This window comes from Tasmannia lanceolata, unplaced genomic scaffold, assembly GCF_043159265.1.
Source record: "Tasmannia lanceolata isolate RefF3 unplaced genomic scaffold, GAP_Taslan_0.1 ptg000011l, whole genome shotgun sequence".
Lineage (NCBI taxonomy): Eukaryota > Viridiplantae > Streptophyta > Magnoliopsida > Canellales > Winteraceae > Tasmannia > Tasmannia lanceolata.
This window is the reverse complement of record NW_027518688.1, coordinates 23,750,988-23,775,822: the sequence shown is the minus strand read 5'-3', so window position 1 is coordinate 23,775,822 and position 24,835 is coordinate 23,750,988. Positions and strand designations below refer to the sequence as shown.

Below are 24,835 nucleotides of genomic sequence, written 5' to 3'. Positions count from 1 at the left end.
CCCTCTTGTAAACGAAGAGACAAGGAGTCAAAATTTCAGGAAAGAAAAGTAAAAAAATTTCACTTAGCCAAAAGTAAACCAACTTTGATTTTCCCTCCTGATCTAAAAAGAAATGGATTTAAATAATTTCAAATTTCAAATTTCAAATTTCAATAATTATGTTGGCACTTCGGAAACAAAATGACATGGAGAGGGCTGCGGGTCATATTTTTAACAACAATAAATCAATAATACCCTTCTTATTTACAAAGATGGGTTGTTTATAGCCAAGATATTGGTTCATTTTAACCTTTTGCTACTCATACTCACACTACCATGTTTTGATAATTGCACTAAGTCACATTGTCTTTTCTTTTTTAATTTGTTTGTGATCGAATCGGATCCACCTATGTCTTGGTCGGAAAACATCCCATTATCGGTGGTTCCATTTTGTATACCATTACCACATACATCAGATCTGCCGGACCCTTTTCTAAGTCTAGGTCAAGATCCAGTTCTAAACTTCTAATCCCTTTTCTAAGTTCTAGGTCAAGATCTAGTTCTAATCGAACCGTCCATCAGAACATCCTAGTGCCTATTTCCGTTGTACAGAGTTAGGGTTTAAGATGCATGGAAGGAAGAGGGAAGAAATTCGAGAGTATCGAGAGTCATCGATATAAAAAAATTGAGAAATAAAATATTATTTATCTTTTTTAGTATGATTTTTAAATGTTACGAAAATACTCCTCCTGAAATAGACATAAATTAAAAAGAAATTACGAAGGATAATTTTGTGCATCAATGCCCTTATACGGATCTATATTTGATGCTGCATCAAATTTGTGATTAGGTCTATTTTGCATCTCCAAAAACCTTGGAGCTAAGCACTGTTTGGTTCTACAAACTCTCGTTGGCCATTGGAATTTTGATAGAATTTCATATGTCATTCCTCGTATAGTTACCAAATATTATATTAACTCACAAGAGACCCCTTCACATATTTTCGAAGTAATTATTGCATGTCTACTGAGGTAGCATTAATGTCCCCTCCTCATAACTTTCAAACCAAATTCTATAAAAATAAATTTTTAATTGAAGAATCTTAGGAATGGTGCTTTTTTCTTTATTTCTCTCTCTTCGCCCTCTATATTAATAATGACACCCTTATTTATTCCCCTACTCTCCGAGTCTATGCTGTGCAACCGAAAACTACTTACCACTGTTCTATGAGATTATTGTAGACAAAGCAAATGCTTGTCTCCTCCCTATTGACTTCTTATTCCACTACTCTCTGAGAGTGCTCTACATCCAAAGATACCCGTGGGATATGGATACAATGGAAACGGTACCTTCTTGTTTTGTTAATGGCACTTGTCTATTTGTTTTTTTAATTAGCCATTAAAGCATGTTCGGTTTTAAATTTCAGTTTCGGAGTAAATTTTGGACCTTGCCATAACTGAAATTTTGGCCGAAATTCGGTAAAAAGTCTCCAAATATCAGTATTTTGGGCAGATACCGAAAATTTTGGAAATTTCTACCGAATTTCTGTAAAACAATAAAAAATAGTTTTTTTTATCGAAATTTGAGCCGAAATTTCGTACATTTTGGAAGTTTCGGTTTCTGTACGTTTCAATTTCGGTTTAAAACCTTGGTTACAATTCCTAAAAAAGCAACCGATACCCAATTGAAAATTGCTTTATTTTCAGAGGTGTGACTGTCAGGAGAAGGGAGTGCAGTTGTCGATTGAAATGCAAACCATGTAGAAGATCCCAGCCATTCATTTGTAGCCATGAAAATCAGAGGGTAAAAAAGGTTTGATAAAGTTATAGTGTATTTTAAGCATTCGACGAATGAGGGTATTTTGGTAATTTCGTTGAAGAGGAATAGTCAAGCACATGCCTTTCGAGCGCGTGTACGGTAAAGATTCTCTGCTTTTGTAGCCGTTATGATCTTCAGTACTTTCCCACCAAATACAAATTTTCAGCTTGACCAAATGCCTAATAATAAAGCACGGGATGATAAATTCGCACCCCTTATTTCACGTTATCAAGGGTGCGAATCATCCTACAGAGGGTGCGAATATATCTCATCCAAGCACTAATACAAAACTCAGACCTCTACTAATCTGATTGTATTCGCTTCCCTTTTCTTCCCTGTTTATGACTAATCTTTTCACACTAAGGCGGTGGCCCGGGGAATAAAAGGGGGCCAAATTATAGTTTCCCGACTGAAATTTATACGCCCCTTTTCTTTCACTGGCCACCCACTTGAGTGTATTTATGACTACTCTTTTTACACAACAATGGGGTGGCCGGGGAAGAAAAGGGGTCGATTATATAAATTCAAATAGAAGTGGGCCATATATGTGGGTCCAGAGTCTCATCTAGTGTTCTGACCATTGATCGGTTACCTCTAAACCTGACCATTGTGATTTCTCTCCAGCTGAATGTGGAGATTCATGCCGTTGCAATACTATCAATATATGCTATTCATAGATCCTGTGGTTAGGATTATTGGATAAAAGTCATTTTGTGTGTTCATGGTAGGCCCCGACAAGTGGAGATGATAGTGAACGGCATGGACCCATGGGGACCTGTATGGTGATCAGGCCCATAGAGATTGGTCCCACTTTCATCAGATGATCCCAGCCCTTGATCCAAAGGTGAAGAAAAATTAGGATTTTCTTAAAATTAGGGGAAAATAATATCCGAACTCTGATATTTGATAATGACACCCCTCTCAGCAAATTACACTTTTTGACTTTAGCTATGGACATCCAATCAGGAAAAACTTTAAATAATGAGTAGAGTGCCATTATCAAAGTGCCGTAACTTCACCTACATCCGATAATCTACATATATTCCCTCTAGACCAACCACTTTCACTCCCAAACATCCAAAAACAATGTCTCCTCCCTTCCTATTCCAACTCATGTCCATGCTCATCTTCATACAGCTCCTAACTCGTAACGTATCGGGTGTCGGTATCAACTACGGCACGCTCGGAAACAACCTCCCCTCCCCTAAGAAGGTGGCCGAAATGCTCCAATCCACCCTCATAGACAAGGTCAAAATCTACGACACAAACCCTGAAATCCTCACCGCCTTCTCAAACTCCGGCATCGACCTCATTGTCTCCGTCGAGAATGAAAATGTAGCAAACATAAGCTCCGATACATCCGCCGCCGATAAATGGTTCGCCGAACGCATCTCCCCATTCCTCCCCGCCACTTCCGTCATCGCCATTGCGGTTGGAAATGAATTTCTAACCAATTCTGCGCCCGCATCCGATATGGGAGTCTTAGTCCCCGCCATGCGTAACCTTCAATCGGTCCTCGTCTCACAGGGTCTAGACCGGAAAATTAAGGTCACCACCTCACATAGCATGGCCGTCCTCGCCTCGTCATTCCCTCCCTCCTCGGCCTCCTTCCTGCCGGACCTGATTCCGACCATGACGCCCCTCGTTGAGTTCCTCGCCGACACCGGTGCACCTTTTATGGTCAATGCGTACCCTTACTTCGCGTATAGGGACAACCCTTCAAAGATTGACCTAGAATATGCCTTACTAGGGAATGCAACTGGGGTACATGACTCTAACGGGTACGTGTACACTAACATGTTGGACGCGCAAATTGACGCGGTTAGATCGGCGATCAAAGCGATCGGGATCAATCGGACGGTGGAAATCATCGTATCGGAGTCCGGGTGGCCTTCGAAGGGAGATCCGGGGGATATCGGGGCGACGCCGGAGAATGCGAAGACTTACAACACTAGATTGATTTTACGTGGGGATTCGCCCGTGGGAACGCCCATGAGGCCTAAGGAGAAGGTGGATGTGTTTGTGTTTGCTTTGTTTAATGAGAATCAAAAGGAGGGGAGTGCAAGTGAGAGGAATTTTGGGATCTTTAATGGAGATGGGTCTAAGGTGTATGAGGTGGATTTGAGTTGCAATTTTTGTAGTGGTGGGGGAGGGAAATTAGGGTTTGGGGAGAATGTGGCTAGTGGGGCTCCGAGGGGTGCGTCCGTGTGGTGCGTGGCTAAGCCACATGCGGATGAGAAGGTGGTTCAGGCTGTTTTGGATTTCTGTTGTGGGCCTGGAGGGGTGGACTGTAAGGAGTTATTTGAGAAAGGGGGTTGTTTTGAGCCAAACAAGTTGCATGCACATGCTTCTTATGCCATGAATTCTTACTATCAGATGCATGGGAGGAACTACTGGAACTGTGATTTCAAGGGGACTGCTCTTGTTACATTTAGTGATCCTAGTAAGTGCATTTTTTTCTTCTGAATTAATGATATTTACACCCTTTTTCACAGCTTTTTCACCACTTTTTGTTTGGGTTTTTTTTTTCCTCCTGAAAATGACCATTTCAAGGAGAGAAAACAGAAGAAGAACAGTTACTTTTAGAAAAATGCACAAAGGGGTGGAAAGGTTGGTAAAGGATTTGGAAATATCATTTCCTTCTTTGTTTTTTATTAAGGATATTTTTTTGGGGGAAGTGATAAATTCTCCCCTTTTCTTCCCCAGGCCACCCCCCAAGTGTAAAATGGAGTAGCCATATAAATACACTAGAGGGGTGCCCAGGGAAGTAACTGTGCAAGGGAGTGGCTTGGGGAAGAAAAGGGGGCAAATAGATCATTTCCCTTTATTTTAAACTCTCTAGTATGCAAATAATGTCCCAAATATTCCTTGAAAATTATAGGAGCTTCTAACATCTAAATAGGAATATTTAAGTAAAAAGAGGAGTGCCATTACTAAAACAAGTGGGTGTGTATACCACTTTCTGCATATATATTGCATTGTTTACTCTTATTCATCGATTCAGTGATCCTTCTGTCTTTTATTTTTCAGGTTACGGAACTTGCCGATATCCTCAACAGTAAATATGTCACTATCGTGAATGAAAAAGGCTCTTCGTGGTGATGGATTTTGCTTAATCCTCTCTTTGTCTTCTACATTTTTCTATGTTTGTTTTAGTGAGAGATATTGAAAAGTCCTAAAGATTTGGCTGTCTATGAACCGTGTTATGTTGTTAGTATGTGGTTGATAGCTCGCTTTGTCAAGAAAAGGAGGGCCCCAATTCCTGTTTACAGGGGGAAGAGAAAGAGGAATGATGCATGATTTCCCCTTTTCTCTCCTTCATCAATGGCTTTAAGATTTTCAAAAAGCTCCCACCCTTTTTTTTTTCCAAAATCTTCAAAATTCAAACATAAAGTTCAATCACAGTTATTTGCTGGATGCCATTTGTGTGGTGTAAAGGATTCTACAGTGAGTTGGGTCCACTACACTGCTGAAGCCTGAAGGTGCCACCTGTGATTGATCTGACTCATGCAGTTAATTGGCCTTGCTTTGGGTCTCCTAGGGAAAATTACTCAGCAACGAACACTAGGGATGCCTAAAATGTCACATCTTAAAGTGCCTCTGGCCCTTCTAGGAAAGTCCTTTCACTGCCATTTTATATGATTCTCTTTTCCTTTTCCTGTTCCAAAAATAGTGGGAGACAGCTGGCCTCTTGATGGAATGTGAAATGCCTGAAGATGTTTGGTTGCCAAGTTTGTGCTCAAATTCCATCTGACTACCCAACATTAAGGGGACATCATTATTACAGTTTTTCCTAGGTGGGACTGATGTGGCGGGACTTGTCCTCTCCACTAACATTCAAATTTCAAACCTCCTTTTTGGAGTTTTTACATGAGAAAAAGAGTGGAATTTGTTTTTCTCATATAATCATTGTTTTTTTCTTTCTTTCTCTCTCTTCCACCCTCATTTTGATAATGACACCCTAAAAATTTCCACACATCTTCTAGCATCAAAACACCTTACCATTTTTTTCCTTTTTGACTACTAATCTTTTCCCAAGTCAAACCTACACAACTTCCATGCTTGTCAACTTCCCCTTTGACTACTTCTTCCACTAAAATCTCACAAACCAAACAGGGCCTTTAGGGAAATGATATCCCCCCCCCCCCCCCCCCCCCCCTTAAACGGATAAAATCTCCCCCTCTAACGGTTTCTGTGAGAATGGTTCACAGCTTGAGGATAAAGCCTTAGGGTGCTTTGATCCTTGTTTTCTACATATTATTCCCCTTTTTCTTACCGGCAAAATTAGCTAAAGAGTCAGCAACCTGGTTAACTTCTCCAAATTGATGTGACATTTTCAGCCTTAACTCTAAAATCAAAGATTGAAGCTCCTGCTAATAATATTTAATAGACCATTGGGGATTCTTCTTGTGACCGTATGGATCAAGGTTTTACTATCTGCTTCAGGTCAAATATTAGATTGACCAAATAATTTACAGTACCTCAGCGCATCTAACATACTTTCTAGTCTTTGTCTGGAAAGGAAAGTTAGTACCGTATCATAAAAATGAGAAAAAGCAAATAAAATCTCACCTTTATGGTTTATTATGATTCCTCCTTCACTTGGTAAGCCAGGTTTGCCTTTGGACGAACGTCCCGAACCATCTGTATGTAATTTGAACTCATTCTTTTCAGGATTAATCCACTTCACTTGACACGTCCTCAAAATTTTCAACTAGTTAGGCATCATATCAATAGCCTGAAGGGCCCAATCTCACCTTGCTTTGGATCTCTAACGGCTCAAAAATTCGTCAACCATCTAATGATGTGTAGTGTTTGTCGTTGAAGAGGGAGGTGGAAGACTACGTATCGCCACGTTATTGGGTATCAGAATTGAACAATTAATTTGAAATAGACAATTTAAATCTGTCCACAATAGAGTAGAGAGGCATGCCTCATTGTATTAAGGATCAATTACCGATGGGGCGCAAAAATTAGGTGGAATTATCAAGAGGACTCATGCTTTTCAGAAATTATCAACGAGGGACAAAAGAGGTCTTGTCATTAAAAGCTGGACAAAAATGTCATTTTCTTAAGCAACACGTTTTGCTTTTCCACTTTTCCCCCTTCTCTCTTCTTTCCCTCTTTTTTTTTTACTTTTTCATTTTCAACTTTGTTTTTTTCACCTTACAAGTCATCTTCTTCATCATTTAGCCACCATTGGAGGTGGGAAAACTCAAAAATTCGAAACGTGAGTTCATTCCCATCTATCTTTCAATATCTAGGTTTTGTTTTTCATATGCTTTAGGGTTTTGCATTTCTCCTTCTCCCTTTCAATGGAGGATGAGGAAGATGAATTGTACGGTAGAAAGAAAAAAAACGTGAAAATGAACGAGTGAAAAAAAACATGAAGTAAAAACGTTTTCATAAGGAACTTGATAAGCCCATTCGGAATTTGGTAACCCCATTTTAATACTAAATAACCCCAACCCCAGAGACTTGAAAACCCCCTTCCAAAACTCCAATACCCTTGGGCAATTTTAAGGGACTTAATAAGCCCATTCGTAAATTGGTAACCCCATTTTGATACGAGGTAACCCCAATCTCAAATACTTGAAAACCCCCTTCCAAAACTCTAGTACCCTCAGCCAATTTTCAGGGACTTGATAAGCCCATTCGGAAATTGGTAACCCCATTTTGATACTTGATAACCCCAATCCTAGAGACTTGAAGACCCCCTTCCAAAACTCCAGTACCCTCGGCCAATTTTCAATGACTTGATAAGCTCCTTCAGAAATTGGTACCCCATTTTTATACTAGATAACCCCAATCCAGAGACTTGAAAACCCCCTTCCAAAACTCTAGTACCTTTGGCAAATTTTTAGGAACTTGATCTCCCCATTCGGAAATTGGTGAGCCCATTTTTTATACTAGATAACCCCAATCCTAGAAACTTGAAAACCCTCTTCCAAAACTCCAGTACCCTCTGCCAATTTTCAAGCACTTGATAAGCCCATTCGAAAATTGGTAACCCTACTTTTGAGAGTTACTAACCCCCTTCCAGAGAATTGATAAACCCCTTCTACTACAAAACCCTCTGCCTATAGCAACTATTCTAATGGCATTATAATTCTGCTCATGATAGAAATAACAAAAGAAATGGATGTTATATTCATTAAATGTGCTTCATGTATTACATCCCAATTTGTGTATTACAAAAAAAAAATAAAAAATTTAAGTAAATCAAAAAATGTGTAGCCATCCATTCATGTATTACATCAACTTTTTCTTATACAACCACTTGTCTTCCAAAATAGTGAGTGAAGCCATCCATGCATTATCTCCAAAACTCACCCTAAAAAACAAATCGCTTAAACCCTAACAAGATAAATAAGAAACAATGGAATAGTGCAAAACCCTAAACAAAAAGAAAAGAAAAACGAAACCTAAATACAAAGAGATAGATGGTAAGAACTCAACATTCAAGTTGAACAAGGAGGAAGTTGACTAGTAGGGTAAAAAATCAAAAATGTGATAAAGGAGAAGTAAAAGAAGAGGGAAGAAGGAGAACACAAGGTCAAAACGTGTTGTAAATGCCAAAGGGTATTTTTGTCCAGCTTTTATTGACAAGACCTCTTTTGTCCCCCGTTGATAATTTTTGAAAAGCATGGGTTCTGTTGATAATTTTGCCTAATGTTTGTCTCCCATTGGTAATTGGTCCTTGTATTAAAGTGAGTTAGGATGTCCTTAACTTTCTTCCCTACAGAGTGAAACTACCTTCTTCATTAAATTTTTAAATATTGAATTTTGAGGTAGAGCATGTAACCTCCATTTTTAGATTAGGTCGTCCAAATTATCTGTCTGATTGGACTATCACTCAGCTAATTGGTCAGGGCATGCTGAATCAGAGGCCACTATGAGCAAGGAATACGATAATGATTATCCCCTGATCTAAAACAGGGTCAAATATACAAAGAATAATGAACTACACAGTTACTATGGCAGCTGAAAGTTAAATGAAGGATGAAGTGATATGTTTAAGAAAATTTACAAGCAGAGCGGTCAAAACTAAAGAGGTGAACTACTCATGTCAGTGTTGCGTTTGACTGATCTATTTCTCTTCTCTTGGAGTTGCTATTCGGTAACTGATAGAAATGTTTGGAGGCATGCCACTTCGAAGTAAAGAGATTGGATTATTAACGAGAAAGATGGATTTTACAATACCGGAATATCTGCTTTTCGAATAGTGAAACTGAAGTTTACACTAGGCCAAGATCTTACCACACCGGAATATCTGCTTTTCGAATAGTGAAACCGAAGTCTACACTAGGCCAAGATCCACAACCTAAATCAAAGAACAATCACTGACAAGATGTACTCCAATATTTGATAAAAGAAGATGACTACAAGAGAGAAATATAAGAAAAATAAGTCTTCAAAATATGGAGTAAATCGGGCAAGTGGGCACTTTGCTTCACATCGCAGGCTTGCAAACAATAGCTTAAATGGAGATCTTCCTAGTGGAAAATCTCTACAAAATAAAAGTAAATGAAGATTAGATTAGTCAATACGAAGTGGAGAATCCATGTTACATAGATTCTTCTAAATTAATGGGTGAAGAATCTGTGTCGGACAAGTCTAGGATTCCAATACTTCATGACTCTCTGAGACATTTCTAGATCTCTTTTATTTGTTTTTTCTGAATACTGCTACTACAACTTTACAATTACGGCATGTTTTGAGTTTTACCCATCCTAATAGTATGTTTCTTAAATGGAAATAAAATATTACATTGACTGTACCAATTAAAATTTTCAATATATTCTTATTTATCATAACCATATTTTTATATAAAAAAATAAAATTTGAAAATTGATTAAAATATTTTGGTGAATCCATGAATCGTTCTTTTTGAGGTTTGCCGAATCTGACACTCGATACCCGTGTCAGATTCCGGCACTCGTATCCGTACTAATGCAACATAGTGGAGAACTCATTAATGGCTTAGGTAAGTGGTAGTGGGCATGGAAAAAATGGAGATATAATGGCTTAGGAAAGTCACGTGGGTTTAGAGTTTCAAGGAAGGGTTTAAATTTGAAATAGGAGGGAAGTAGGAAGGGAAAAGATAAACATGTGTGACTCATACACGTGTAAGGTAGACTAACAAAATGACCAAAATGCCCTTGACACAAAATTACATTTTGTCCTCACTGTGTCTCTCAAAAATAAAAATAATATAGAAGTAAATTAAACAAAATGATTTTGCAAAGATACAGTTTAACAGTTATCTCAGCAAGTATAGTCTAAAATGGCGTGTCATCATTAAAAAGTATATGAAGAGAGCTACACAGCACGGAATACCCCATATGAGAAAGAAGGCCCCAGAACCTCTTGAAATGAAGCTGGTCTGATTCAATCTCGGCTGTATGCGAACTACGATCGCTTCTTGTCAGTCACTTGTCATGGATCCTTCAGAGATTATTGCCTTCTCTAATAGTATCAAAATGGACCCATCGAGATAACCTGTCTAAGGACAATCCAACCAGTCACGTCACCCCGATCCAGAAGTAAATGGCAATTCATGACACAAAACAGATATGTGCAAACCAGTTTCCAACAGAAAAACTAGAGCAGAGAGATTGAACTTTGGTTCTTTTGTTCATGATTCTAAATTCTAACTCTGGAACATAATCCTTTTATTTTCGTATAGACGTTTAACTCACTGATACATCAAAGACAATCTATTGGAAGTGGAATTCACATCCAAAGTATAATGAACTATACAGTTACTATAGCATTTGAAAACTAAATGAAGGATCAAGTGATCGGTTACGAAAATTTACAACTAGAGCAGCAAAACTAATGAGGTAACATACTCATGCTAGTGTCTCATTTGACTGATCTGTTTCTTTTCTCTTAGAGTTGCTATTCAATTCTTTGGCTTCCTTGTACCTTCTCTTTGAATTTTCTTCTTTCTCATCGGCGAAGGATAGAAATGTTTTGAGGCATCCAGACCCCGAACCACCTTGAAGAGAAGAATTGGGTTCTCTCTGAAAGTATCGGCTAAATTGGAGTATAATCATAATGAAGTATATGAAGAGAGCGACAAAGCACACCATACCACATATGAGAAAGAGTCCCCAGAAGCTCTTGAGATGAAGCTGATCTGATTCAAGATCAGTTGTCTGTGAACTACAATCACTTCTTGTCAGCCACTTGTCATGGATCCTTTGGAGATCACCGTTCTCTGATAGTGTCAAAATGGCAGTTGACAAGTCGACGGCTAAGGGAGAGTCCCGTGGGAATGCCTGATAAAAATGAAGAAACATCAAATCCTCTGCATTACCTGGACATGAAACACTTATGCCCTGTTTGTTTTAGATTTTGAGAATAGATTGTGAGTCCAAAACTGATTATTTGACTCAAAATTAAAAGTAAATTTGAGTCCTATAATCAGTTTTCGACTCGCAATCAATTCTCAAAATCCAAAACAAACAGGGCTTTAATCTCTTGGTTTCATGAACATAGACATGACTTTTGATGTAAGAGAATATATAACTATATTTTTGGGCCTGTATATTTTTGGGAAATGATTAGCGCTCCAATGTTTTGATAAACATGTGCTCACTTGTTTGTCGTGTAGTATTTAAAGGGTTTTAAGAGCTTTTTGAGAACCGTAATATCCTCTGACATCCCTTTAAATACTACACGACAAACAAGTGGAGCGCATGTTTATCAAAACATTGGAGCAAAGAAATCATTTCCCAAATTTAGTCATGTTTTATCACAATTAGTGATAGAAATACCATCCGATTTTCGAGTGTCCAAACAATGAACAGAAAGGGTCTGAAGTTAAACATTTTACTTACAAATCCCCACCCACTTTTGGTAAACTCCTGTCCTAAAATTTTGAATTTGCACTGGCGGGAAAGGAACATTTGTACATATGGAAGCTCGTCTACCACAGCAGCAACACCCCCATTGTTGGGCCCACGCTGGAGGGCGTCAGCATAGGCTTCTGGTGTCCCAAGAGAAACGAGTCTAGACGAGGAAATGCCGAGTTCCTCAATCAGATAATTTTCAACAAAGGAACCCACTTGAAATCCAATAGGCTCCTTGCCGTTAATCAAGCTCTCAATTCCCTTGATATGTGATGATAGCTGTTGGACGGTGAGGATTGAGGTCAGACTTGCTGTGTAACTCGACTGAACTATCAGAACCACAAACAACCATATGATGAGCACGAAGCGCCCAAGGGTGCTCACTGTGTTCTCTTCTGTAAAAGGAGAAGTCTATAAAATTAGAGAAGCTGCCTCTATGGCTTTGCCACTGATTGGGAGAAGATATTAGCATGGTTTCACTTACTATGGGCGAAAAACAAAGTTGAGAAGCTAAACCTGCAAGGTGAGAACACAAGTTTAAAATCAGACACCAAACGGTTCCAGGGCAAAAAGATTCAGATTCTATTTGAAGGATTATGAATTGGATAAATGCACATTACATTTAAGAAAAAGGGATATGTCCCTTTCCACAACATTATAGTTTTATTGGTCTAGAGGCAATATAGCAAGGGAAATGATAGCTGTACGGCTGCACCTCACAATTTATAAAATGTTTTTATCATTGGCTGTTGGTAGCATTTTGATAATTGTAAAAGCATTTAACAGCTAATTAGAGTCTCATAATTTGTGAAACAACCAATTACCCCAAAAGCTTAAGCCATTGGAGAAGGTGTTATTTAATCTTTTATACTTAAACACTCCCCCTCACATGTGGCCCCTCTTTTTTAGGGTTGGCCTACACGTGGCACATGTGGCGCCCTCTTTGTTGAAGTATAAATGATTAAATAACACCAACTCCAACAGCGTAAGCTTTGGAATAACTGGTTGTTTTACATGGTATCAGAGCAATTGCTTCATGGGAGGTCATGGTTTCAAAACCCAACAACTCCTTGATATTAAAAATCTATGTGTAGGGTTGACCCAACAGTGGGGCCACAAGTGAGGGGTAGTGTTGAAGTGTAAATGATTTAATAACACCAACTCCAGCAGCTTAAGCGTTTGGAGTAACTGGTTGTTTTACATGATTGAAACAAGGGAGCGTGGATATCATTCTCTGTAGTAAATATGCTTTGAAACAAGGAAGCAAGCATGTCATTTTTCTATGTCCAAAGAGCATTAGAAAAACAAATGATATGGCCTGTACATTTCTGATTCCGATAAATGTGAAAAAATTGTTTTAAATTAGACCTAAGATTCTAGTATTGTACATTTCCACCAAAACCATTCATAAAATCATCTGGTAGTTCTCTTCTATAGCTGTCTTAACATTTTCTTTTCCTAAACTCCTTCATCACAATATTGGATACATCAATGTATTTAGGCACCATCATGATTTTTTTCTTTTCTAAGACAAATTTATCTGCTAGGGGGAGAAAAATCAGACAAGATACTCTGTCATTCTGTGTAAATTAAGCAAAAATGATAACCAACTTCATGATTCTTGAGAAATTTCTGAAAGTTGGACCTTCAATAACTTGACAGATTACGAAGTAATCACCAATTACTGATTGTAGAAAGATTTTGTTTACATGAAAAGTAGAAGATTAGCTTATATTGGGAAGTTGGACTAATGGAATTTATTTGCCTTGAGATTTCTGTCATAATGTGATCAGCAAAAAGAAAATTGAAACAAATGAATAGCATGTTATCCAAATACAAATAAACTCACACAGAAAATCATAGTCTAAACAAAGAAGAAAAAAGCTACAAATTCAAACATTTCTAGCATGATCACATTATTTCAAAACCCCAGCTTGCAAGTACCTAGATCTGATGACATTGATGGGCATTAAAGTGTAATCAGAGGCAAGAGACGCGTCTATACTCAAAAAAATATTCTACACTTACTCTTCTTGTTCTTTTGAATGGTAATATTCTACACTTAGTGCCCATACTTTATTTTATATGCTTACCATAGAATAGTAACAACTTGTTTTTTAGGTGGACCACGGAACTCATCATTTATCCTATGCTCCAAAATCCACACAACTACTCCAACAACAAGGAAGAATGCCCCCGTGACAAACCACATCTCAACAGTAAATGGCCGCAAGAAAGCCCAAGCACTTGTGTTCGACTTCCTAACAGGGGCCAATACGACAAGGCCAGACTCAATAAAGGGCTGTGTAAAATCCAGAACCTTTGTTCGGCTTGTGACGATTGCAATGTCACCTACAACGGCATCAAAAACCTACAAAAGACAACGTATTATGGAATCATTGCAAATAACATAAACCATATATTTATAATGTACAGAATTGCTCTTAATGTCATTCATGTTAAAAAAATAATTGTATTATATACTCACACCCGTTGTAACCAAATTCACAAGCTCTTTGTAATTTGGGTTCTTTAGACCATCTCCGAAAGGGATGAATCTATAAGGAACAGCATATGGCAACAAGTTTACTGCAGCCAGAAACACATCTATGCAGAACCCCTTTACCATGTCAGTACCTGCAACTTGTGAAACAAATTCTCGATAACTAGCTCTATTGGGGATTCCAATGTTCAACTGCCTACCATTATTCGGAAAAACCCACCCACGAGGTAACGTAACTGTGTCCCCGGGCCAAATGACACTCAACAGATGTTGGTTCTCACTGGAACGATTAGGTGGCATCGTGTAGAGAGTTTCAGGAGAAACAACCGATAACCCAGAATAGTTAGACCAGTAACCAATGTTCCGGTAACCATTTCCAATTACACTAATGATATCATACGCAGGATGAATGAGGAACCCATCTGCATCGAACTTAATTCGGCCACTGACACCCATTATGTCAGTCTGCAATATATTCTTAAGAAAGTGCTTTCCTTCATCAAAGATGCTCATAGCTTCAAGGTGCAGGGTCCCACCTTCTACATCACTAAACCTTGAATCATTAGAAAATGATATGGTCCCACCCTCATTGAAGAAATTGTTAACTGCATGAGCGATTGTCCATACAGTATCATAAGCGTATAGGCCGTATGCATTCAACCCCAAATTATCAGTCCCCTCTTTACTAATCAATTTATTCCACCTAGAAACAAAAGCCTTTTTTCGTCCTGAATTTTCCGTATGTAGACGTAGTGTAAGAACACCTTGCATTGAATCTGTGGCCTCCGGAGGGAGTGTTTCCCAAGAATTTAAAACAGAAGACAACCAATCTGTAGCTATCCACACATACCCATTCCCCATCATTCCAAGATAATGTGCTACAGACAAAACCGTGAGCCCTGAGTCGGGATTCACATTTAAGACTATAACACGAGGTTCCATCAATTCCACCTTAAGCAGAATATCTATAATGCTACTTCTAGTCAGTTCGGGCCCAGGTGGTAATGCAGCTTTATAAGTTATCTTACAGCGTCTTTCTTCAAGTTTATCTCCTAGTGCAGCTACCCCATTTCTTCCATAATCGTCATCAATGAAGACTGCAATTACCTGTTTCCAACGATAGTAATCGACCACCTCGGCTATCGCGGTCATCTGAAACAGATCACTCTGTGTTGTCCTAACGAAAAATGGGTACTGAAGTGAAGACAGGGTGGGGTCAGTGGCTGCAAATGAGAGCAGAGGAACTTGGAGTTCATTTGCGACATGTGAGATTACGTGGGCAGTTACAGAGGATTGGGGGCCGATAATAGCCACAATATTGGTCTCCATGAACCGTAAAGCTGTTATCATTTATGAAATTCAAAGAGAGGATTAGATTTCATTATAAATATTGGATAAGTAGATAATAAGAGGACTTGCAATTGTGCATTGAAAAAAGATGGAACAGTGATTAATCTGTAAGATCTTACGTGGGTCTAAGATTAACAGTCTAAATTGATGAATAAGGTTAAGTGTGAAATAGCCATTTCAAAAGAAAAAGAAAAAGAAAAAGAAAAAGGGTTAAGTGTGAAATTACTGGAGTTAACCATTGACCAATCACCAAAGTGATTAGTAAAGGGTATAAGGGTAATCAGTACATCTCATCTTATGGAGAGATGGATGACTACTGTAGCCCTAAGTTCAACTACATTAGGATAAGTAGTTGGTTAATTTGATAAAAACAATTAGAGCTCTATTATGTGTGGAACTCTAAGAGGCCCATTTTTCGATAAATAAGGGGTTGTTCTCTGTTACCATCTAAGTGACCAAAAGTAGACCTTCCCCATCAGAGATCATGTCGACCAGAGAGGCAATAGAAGATCCAACCCACATCGATCTCCACCATGGCCAATCAAGATACGCAATGGATTCACAATTGAACTTAAATAATCAACCAAAATATGTTTAAGAAGAAAGAAAGTACTTTCAACAATGCCAAGAAATCCGCTGCAATTGGAGTCCTGCATTGTGAGAACCAGCTTTGTTCCAACAAGAACACTGGAATTTGCATTGATATCTTCCACAGCAGCATTAATGGCAAGCTTTGCAACTCTCCCAATGGTCGAGTCGAGAGCGAAAATAGCTCCGATGTGAACAACAGAAGGCCTTGAAGTAACATTTCTACTAGCCCCATTTGAAAATACTCCAAAACAAGAAAGCAATAACCCAAGAAGCCAAACCAGTTTCATATTGGGAAATGGAAAGTAAATTACCAAACTCAAATTGTATCACCAACTTATATATATCTGAAACAAAACCCACTCATCAAATAGAAAACGAGAGAAACAAAAAAGTCCACTAATAAAACACCCATGGAAATCAAGAACCACAAGTCAAAGCCCTATACAACAGAAGTGACAACCAGACGTTTTATAATATATTGGTGAGGAATTATAGAAACTCAATATCCACCAAGGAAGAAGGGATAATAAGAATAACCCGGAAACCAAAAGTTCAAAAAACCAATCAACCACTCATAAATTTAAAAAAATCTCATTAGAGGACAACAAGTACCCATCAAAGACCATAAACATTATCTCTTGAGAAAACAATGAGCACCAATGAAACCTCTAAGCAACAGAAACCATTGAAAAATGTCATGGGGAAGAGAATAAGCACTCATAAAGGCTTTAAGCAACAGAACCAAAAATCAATTGTTTCCAGTGTCAGATATAAACAGATTGATGAAGGAGAAGGTATGCAGAATTAAAACCCAAAAACCCACATCTGCAAGGAACTAAAACGATTCCAAAAAAACCCAGAGACCCAAATATTAAAAACCCAAAAAACCCAGAGCATTTGCGTCTAAGCCATAGAAGCTCTTTTCAAAAGAAGTCAAAAGCAGGTGCTTTCTGAGTGGCCTATAAAAATAAAAGAAAATAAACCTAGAATCAGACACATGCGTAAATATCACAACATTCTTTTCCTTTGCAAAAGAGATGCTAAGGAATGAAAACAAGGACAGACTCACGTGGAAAAGCTTGAATTGAAACAAAAAATGTGTAGTTCAAAACTCCAAATGTATCATGTATGGAAGTAGTAGCTTCTTACCTTTAGACAACTATTCCTTTTCATTTGTGAATTGATAATAAGTGCTGAAAAGAAAGAAAACCAAACTAATGGCTAAAAGAGGCAACAGAGTAAATTGGCTTGTTACTAAATTGCGGAGACAAATAGAAATGTCTTGTACGATCGGCTGACATAATTAAGTGGTTTGAATTTCTGAAAAAAAGTCATGGAGCTATAGGGTCACTAGAGTAGGAATATCAATAGTAGCATTGTAAAAGCAACACTATGACATAATTAGGGATGCAACTTCGGCCGCGCTCAACCCGAAATTAGGGGTGCAACTTCGGCCGCGCTCAACCCGAACCCGATGGGTTGAACCCGATTTCAGCTCGTGTTGTGTTGAAATTTCATCATTTATATATATATATATATATATATATATATATATATATATATATATATATATATATATATATATAGAGAGAGAGAGAGAGAGAGAGAGAGAAAAGTGTTTCTAGTCCGGCCGACTAGAGATCATTCTCTAGTCCGCCACCCAAAAACACATGGGTCCCACATATTTGGGTGATGCAGAGCATTCATTTGATGGACTCTGACATAGAGACGGTGTCCACAAGAAATTAGCTTCATAGGATCATCCCAACCCAATGATTTGTGGAGCTTAAAATTGACGGCTATAAACCGCCACAAATCTGTCCATTTTTTAACTCCACAAATCGAAGGGTTAAGAAGATCCTATGAAGCTGAATTTTTGTGGACATCCTATCTATGATGAGGCCTATCAAATGAATGCTTTAGATCACCCAAATATGTGGGACCCATGTGGGATGATCCTATGAAGCTAATTTCTTGTGGACACAGTCTCTATGTCATAGCCCATCAAATGAATGCTTTGCATCACCCAAATATGTGGGACCCATGTGTTTTTGGGTGGCGGACTAGAGAATGATCTCTAGTCGGCCGGACTAGAAACACTTTTCTCATATATATATATATATATATATATATATATATATATATATATATATATATATATATATATATATATATATGAGAAAACGGTTCCTACACATATGTGTAGAGAGTTCTCTACACACTAGCTTAAAATACAGAGGGGGCCCACATTGTTTGGGTGATCCAAGCCATCCATTTTAAAGGCCCTCACATAGATAGGGTGTTTACAAAAAATCAGATCCATAGGAGCATCCCAACCCTATGATTTGTGGAGGTAAAATGGATGTCTTTAAACCTTTACAAATTAGTTCAGTTTTTTGCCTTCACAGTTCGAATGGTTAGGATGATCCTATGGATCTGATTTTTTGTGGACACCTTATCTATGTGAGGGCCTTAAAAATGAATGGTTTGGATCACCCAAATAATGTGGTCCCCACTGTATTTTAAGCTAGTGCGTAGATAACTTATCTACACATGTGTGTAGGAACAGCTAGCTCTCTCTCTCTCTCTCTCTCTCTCTCTCTCTCTCTCTCTCTCTCTCTCTCTATATATATATATATATATATATATATATATATATATATATATATATTTCAATTTTTCATTTTGGACCAACCCCAACTTAACCCAATTTGGAATAGCGGGATTTGGAGAGGGGTTGGGTCTCTCGATCTGAGGAGGTTAGGTCAGGTTAGGATTGAGGGAATGCTACCTTGAGTTGAACTAGGGTTAGGCGCAACCCGGTCCAACTCGGCCAAGTTGTGCCCCTACAATATGTAAGGGCAATAGGGCATTGATGTGGGATGTTGATAATCATCTTGATGGAGTCATGTGTGGTACATGGTGATGAATGGCGACATGGGGATGAATGATGATAGTAGAATTGGATGCTTCATTGCGTGAAGGAAAGAATGAGGAAGAAAAGGTAGATTGTAGAATGAGAGGAGCATTTGTGGATGCTGTCTCATGGGCTTTATTAGTTGTCCGGTTAAGATTACGAAAGGACTTGGACTCATCTTCCTCAAAGGAGAAATAAAAAGCAACGTTTTGTTGGTTTGCATTGGGATATCACTCGATGGGACCCACGAACACATTTGGAAGGGAGAGGAAATAAAAAAGGCATTTCCAAGTGGAGGTGAGGGTGAAATCCCTAAAAATAGGAAAAAAAATCGGAGATGATGGTGAAATCCCTAAAACCGCAGCAGGAAATGCTATTCATACAGTAGTGGATTAGGGTATGCAACGAGTAGGAGTCATGATGAAGGGTCCTGGTCTCAGAAGAAATGCACCATTACAAGCCATTCGTAGAAGTGGTATACTAAAATCCCCAAAACTAGTATTTCCAATGATTAAAAATCTAGAAACAAAAAACTCTACTCGATGTATCATAAGTTGCTAAAAATCCATATACAAAAAAACCTACTCAAAACCACTTTTCCTTCAGCAGCAACTCATCACTCCAAACACTAGTTTTTTGGATTTTGTTTCTGATTTTTAGGGGTTTCATCCTCATCTCTACTTCGAGATAGCCCATTTATTATGAAAACAAATTTCTGGCAGCCAAACGTGCTACAAGTGCAAATCAACAGGCGAAGATATTCAAACATACAGAAGGGATCTAGCACCTAACATGAGATTTTATATGCTGTGTGCACGCAAGTCCAATATTTTTCATAAAGTATAGTGGGCCCACTTCATAAGATGATCTATATCCCGTAAATCATCATGATCCCGACCCTCCGATCTGTAGCGGTTTCTGTAATGTGCAGTCCCGCTATAGATTGGAGGGTCAGGATGCGGGATGCAGCCTAGTTATGTTATGTCCCAACAAAGGAACGTCCGGACGATCATCAAGATCATTAGCACTTCTAGAAATATGAGAAAAAAGAGAGGGAAATGATAACGGGGTTTGGATATATCACTCCCCAAAAAGAAATCTCACCCTGTAGGAAAATGTTTAAACACCGTACTTGGGAAAAAAAACATTTTTTTTCGCTAGCCCATCATAGAAGGCATTTTGCAGTTCAGCTGTTTTGTCTTGATTCACAATGTGGTTGCTCTCAAATGCAACAGGCCATCCGCGAAATGCCTTATGCGATGGTCGCTAGCAAATCCCTTCTAAAATAAGATACAAATAGCCGAGTAGGAAAGTGTTAATGAAGTGTTGGTTACCATTAATAAACTAGGGAGTGCAGATATCATTTATATTTATTATTTGAGAATTATTAGGCAAAAGGTCACATATACGATCAAGATCAACAGTTGAAGGCAATTTTTGTGTCCTACAAGATGAATAGAGGGCAAAGGGACATACCGTGCCAAGATTAAGTGCTACAAATATCAACCATTTAGAATTTTTAGCAGAATCCTAAATGAGGCATGATGGATCAGTTGTGGCCGAAGATCATCCAATCAAATGGATGGTTTAGATTATTCAAATGTAGGGTCCACAGTGCGGTAGTGAGAATACTTCATTCTATTACAAAAACTCGGTAGATTTTGGAATTTGGCTTGGATTTGGCATGTCATTCCATGTTTGGTTGCCAAAATATCATTTGGCTTCCCTTATGACTCCCTTGGATGTCTCCCATGTAAATAATTGCTTGCCTGCTGACATGGATCTTGTGCCCCTTCCTTGTGACTTCTAAACCAAAATTTTCCAAAAGCAAGGAATTTTGGTTGAATTTCTAAGGAATGATGCTCTCTCTCTCTCTCTCTTTCCTCTCTCTCCTCTCTCCCTATTTTGGTAATGGCATCCCTACTTATTCTCTTGCTCTCCGAGTATATGCCGTGCAACCAAAGACTACTAACACTATTCTCTAAGGTAATTCCAGAGAAATCAAAATGCTTGTCTCCTCCCTTTTTACTTCCTATTCCATTACTCTCTGAGCCACCCGCGTGCAACCAAATTACATTTAGAATGGCAGCATTTAGACTTTTTTGTTTGACTTTTCCTCAAAAAAAATTCATTTTCAAGAAAAATAAACAAACAAAAGGGTTTGGAAATGCTGGAAAGTGGGTGGAAATAGCATTCTCCAAACAAAATTTTGAGGAGTATAGTATCTCCCTGTTTGAACAACATGCATTGTTGTGTCCCATATCACTTGGATCTTAAATAATCACTTAAAAGTGATTAGGGCCTTCTGATTTTGACCGAGAACCAACTGTGAGACCCAAACTGATTAACTGACTCAAAATTAAACGTGAATTTGAGGCCACTAGTTTTGCTTCTTTGTAGAAGGGTAATAGGGTTTTATTTCTCTTATTTTGTTATCTTGATGGGTTAGAGGCAAGGTTCTATGTCCTCCTCTTGTAACTATTTTTCTTATTAATAAAATTTTAGGTGCCGCACCAGGTTCCTAGATAAATTCAGGTTAAAAAAAATAAGGCCACGAATCAGTTTGGGACTCACAATCGGACCCATTTATTCTTAACAGAAATTTGCGCTAATCTACGATGTATTCAAAGAGAAGCAGAGTGGCTCCACCATATTCACTTTTGCTCGTTTTGCCTTCTCTAGAAAAATGGGAATGAGAGGTTTAGAAGAACAGGCAAGCCAGAGTCTCTAAGGCTCCATTTGATTATTTTTTCTAAGGACTCCCTCGAACGGAAAGTATAAGTTAATAAGGGACAGTGTGAGAGAGAAAGAAAGTAGAGTGGAAGTGAGGTGATGAAAGTTGTTGTCATCCTCAGTAAGGAAAGTGAAGTTGGGTGTCATTATAAATAAAAGAAGGATCTAAATTTGGTTTTTCTCCTCATTATAAATGGGCATCTTTATCAAAACTGAGATTAGCAAAATCTCCACCAAAAACTTATTCTTTGAGGTTTTAACCAGAGTTTTCGAAGAAAAAGACCTGAAATTTGAAAAAATCCTTCCAAGCTGAATGCCTAGATGATACATATCCGAGGCTTTTATTCATAACAGATGGTATTTCTCCTGCTGAATTAAAATAAAATGAAAAATGCAACCAAACTTACCATTTAAAACTTAAGAACATTACATCAGAAGTACAGGATTTATGGAACTCATTAGGTTAGGCCCTAAAACCACTTTGGACCGTATCATTCCATCATGCTCTGCAACTGACATCGAGATGGCCAAACTCTGAACTAACTCTGATGACTTTCACTTTGGCTGTTGCAAGTAGCCTTTTTCACAAATCGCACTTTTATTATTGCTCCGGGTAGCATTTTCCACAAGTTGCTCATATGCGACTCGAACACGAGACATGGTAATAGCTTTGATACCAAATTTTGGGTACAAAATGGTACACGTTGCATGATCAAGATGTATAAGATCACTCTTTCTCTTTTGCTAAAAAAAAAGTCCCCGACACACCTTACCAAACAATGAAAACACTCACTCCATTCTTGCATAATGCATTGCATTTCACCCCTCTCTATCTTTGGGAAGAGTACCCTGTAAGATAGTCCAATGGACGCGACATAGTGCAATGGAAAAGCTTACCTTGCATACCCGCATGCATGTAAGGAACATAGAATAGGCAAGCTGAACATATTCTAGACCACTCATGGTGAAAATCGCAAGTAAAGGTGCTCCTAAGTTGCTTTCTCTTGTTCAAGGATGAAAAAGCTGAGTTGGAAACTCCCCAGTTCTGGAAATAATCCATCATCTAATCTCATATGTAGAAACCTCTGCCTCCCCAAACCGCGGACCTCCTCCTCATCATGTCTAGATCAATCATATATGAATCATGCTTGAATCAGTTTCTAGGGTGTTAGGCCTAAAATTGGTAAAAGATACGGCAGTGACGTAAGAGCTGAGCTGGAGGACCCGAGGAGCCGAAGTGAAGGAGCTGAGTCCTGCGGAACCGGAATGAAGGAACTGAGTCCTGCAAAAGAGCAAACGAGGTCAGAAGACCAACCCGGAGTCGTTACTCCGGACAAGCCCTTCGACACTCAAGTCAGTATGAGCAGGAGTGCAGAGCTTGTTTTTAAGAGTGGTGGGTGAGAAGTTATTACCCTCGATTCTGAGCCCTGGGAGGCCTTTTATAGAGGAAAACCGGGCGTGGTTGGATTACCTACCCCAGGACAGGTGTCGACCTGTTATAGGTTTAAATTTACCTACTCTTCAGGAAATTACCAGATTGCCCTTGTGCAACAGTTGGGCCTGTGGTGGGCCATCTCGGGGCCACGTGTCGACAGCTAACTGGCTGCTGTTTTTCATGCCCCATCATAGGGTATCCTCCCCAATATGCTAAATTTAAAACCCACTCTATCTCCTTCAAGTGCATGCTAAATCTAAAACCATTTTTATCTTCTTCACGTGCAGTGGTCGTTCACCATTGCTCTCAACGGATGATGAATAGTGTGCCAAAGAAAATTGTGCACCCGTCTACCCAAATCCCAGCATTGTTGGAAAAAGTAAAATAATTAGTCAAAGAACTCCGAAAGATCAAAGAGAGTAACCTCAAAGGCATGAATATAAACCTGTACAGGTGTGGCTCTTTGGCTTAAAGTCTTGGGTATGCTCCCAGAGACGAGAGTTCGAATCCCCCTGGGCTTACAAGATGCGCGGGGTTTACAGGTGATTGTGTGCATCCGGAGGGAAATAGTCTCACTCTACAAAGTGGGGTGGGGACACCCAAAAAAACAAAAGGCATGAATATCGACAGACTGAGCCAGTTCCCAGAAATCAAACTGTGTAACAACTTCAAATAGTCGACTTTGAAAAGTTTGATGGGACTGGCTGCCCTACCATCCATTCAAAATGTTTGTCGGCCTCCTCCGACCCTAGGGCCTAAGAAGTGAACAATGGCCCACATTTTCCAACTATCCCTAACCTGAGCAGTTCACAAATGGTCCCTCATGCTAGATTGGTTCAGATATAGATCCTAGAAAGACATTACTGCCCAATTCGTCAATCAATTTTCAAAAGAAATATGATTTTAGATAAGCCGTAGGGATCTAGAAGCAACATGGTAAGATGACAAGAGTCATTACATACCTTCATCTCCTGCTAGAGGGAAAAGGCATCTCAGATGATTGACAGACTGGCCGAGAAGGAACAAATCTAGATAGCCCTCAAGAACCTCTCTCCACTACTATCCTAACTTCAAGGTATTGTGATTTCCAATTATTTCTATGATCTCCCCTAGAAATATGTCGGGGTCAGTCAACCTTTGAATAACCCATGTGGAGAAAAAATGAGTCTTGTCAGTGCCCAAAATGATAAACCCACATTACAGATCACAGATGTACAGGTGCAAATATTATCTTGCATGATTTGCCCTACTGTCTCAAAAGCAAAACAAAAATTAGTTTCTTGAATGAGTTTCATAACAATTAAGTATTCTCCATGCCTCAACTTTTTTCTAACTGATTTCGCATAGAATATGCATGCTCAATATTCCATGATAGTACACAACTACACATGCTTTACGTGGGAAAACTGCTAATAGAGCAATGTATGGTGTAGAGCAATGTATATGGTGTGTTAGAGCACCAAAGATAAACCAAACCTAATATTCTGGCATGATTAGCTCTTATAAAAGGCTCATGTCTCCACCAATTTCTATTATAGTGTGTACAAATGAAATTAGAAAAGAATGCAAGCAATTGGTGAAGTAATATGTTAAAGTATCAATTGAGATATTGGAAGAGACTAAATAAAATATTTCTTGTTTGGATATCT

General features: G+C 38.7%; 2 protein-coding genes and 1 long non-coding RNA gene across 8 annotated transcripts; 1 reads left to right on the top strand and 2 right to left on the bottom strand.

The window, feature by feature from the left end:
• The first annotated feature begins 2,834 nt into the window (after positions 1-2,834).
• Positions 2,835-4,991, top strand: LOC143886287 (glucan endo-1,3-beta-D-glucosidase-like). Its single transcript, XM_077390219.1, has 2 exons — positions 2,835-4,240; positions 4,828-4,991. The coding sequence occupies exons 1-2, from the start codon at positions 2,884-2,886 to the stop codon at positions 4,857-4,859; spliced, it is 1,389 nt and encodes a 462-aa protein (XP_077246334.1). The 5' UTR covers positions 2,835-2,883; the 3' UTR covers positions 4,860-4,991.
• A 4,941-nt stretch (positions 4,992-9,932) lies between these two features.
• Positions 9,933-17,392, bottom strand: GLR3.3 (glutamate receptor 3.3). 6 transcript variants are annotated; one of them, XM_077390803.1, is made up of 7 exons: positions 16,124-17,009; positions 14,146-15,500; positions 13,751-14,028; positions 12,142-12,173; positions 11,646-12,052; positions 10,653-11,084; positions 9,933-10,303 (listed from the first exon to the last, which is right to left on the bottom strand). In XM_077390803.1, exons 1-6 carry the CDS (start codon positions 16,386-16,388, stop codon positions 10,653-10,655), a joined length of 2,769 nt encoding a protein of 922 aa, XP_077246918.1. In that variant the 5' UTR covers positions 16,389-17,009; the 3' UTR covers positions 9,933-10,303. The 6 variants fall into 6 exon arrangements, with proteins under 6 accessions (XP_077246918.1, XP_077246919.1, XP_077246921.1 ...); XM_077390804.1 differs by having other exon boundaries at positions 9,933-10,299; XM_077390806.1 differs by lacking the exon at positions 9,933-10,303 and having other exon boundaries at positions 10,414-10,801; positions 10,898-11,084; positions 16,124-17,014.
• Positions 17,393-22,143: 4,751 nt separating this feature from the next.
• On the bottom strand, positions 22,144-24,445 carry LOC143886286 (uncharacterized). Its single transcript, XR_013253732.1, has 2 exons — positions 23,632-24,445; positions 22,144-23,536 (listed from the first exon to the last, which is right to left on the bottom strand). It is a non-coding gene; the product is annotated as an uncharacterized LOC143886286 (long non-coding RNA).
• Positions 24,446-24,835: the final 390 nt, after the last annotated feature.

What these genes read in the sequence shown, in the direction of transcription:
- LOC143886287 (XM_077390219.1), top strand. Translation starts at nt 2,884, where the DNA reads ATGTCTCCTCCCTTCCTATTCCAACTCATGTCCATGCTCATCTTCATA. An exon ending in TGTTACATTTAGTGATCCTA is followed by an intron (nt 4,241 to 4,827) that starts GTAAGTGCATTT and finishes TTTATTTTTCAG; the next exon opens with GTTACGGAACTTGCCGATAT.
- GLR3.3 (XM_077390803.1), bottom strand. Translation starts at nt 16,388, where the DNA reads ATGAAACTGGTTTGGCTTCTTGGGTTATTGCTTTCTTGTTTTGGAGTA. An exon ending in ATTTCTTGGCATTGTTGAAA is followed by an intron (nt 15,501 to 16,123) that starts GTACTTTCTTTC and finishes AAATGATAACAG; the next exon opens with CTTTACGGTTCATGGAGACC. An exon ending in AACTTTGTTTTTCGCCCATA is followed by an intron (nt 12,053 to 12,141) that starts GTAAGTGAAACC and finishes CTCCTTTTACAG; the next exon opens with AAGAGAACACAGTGAGCACC.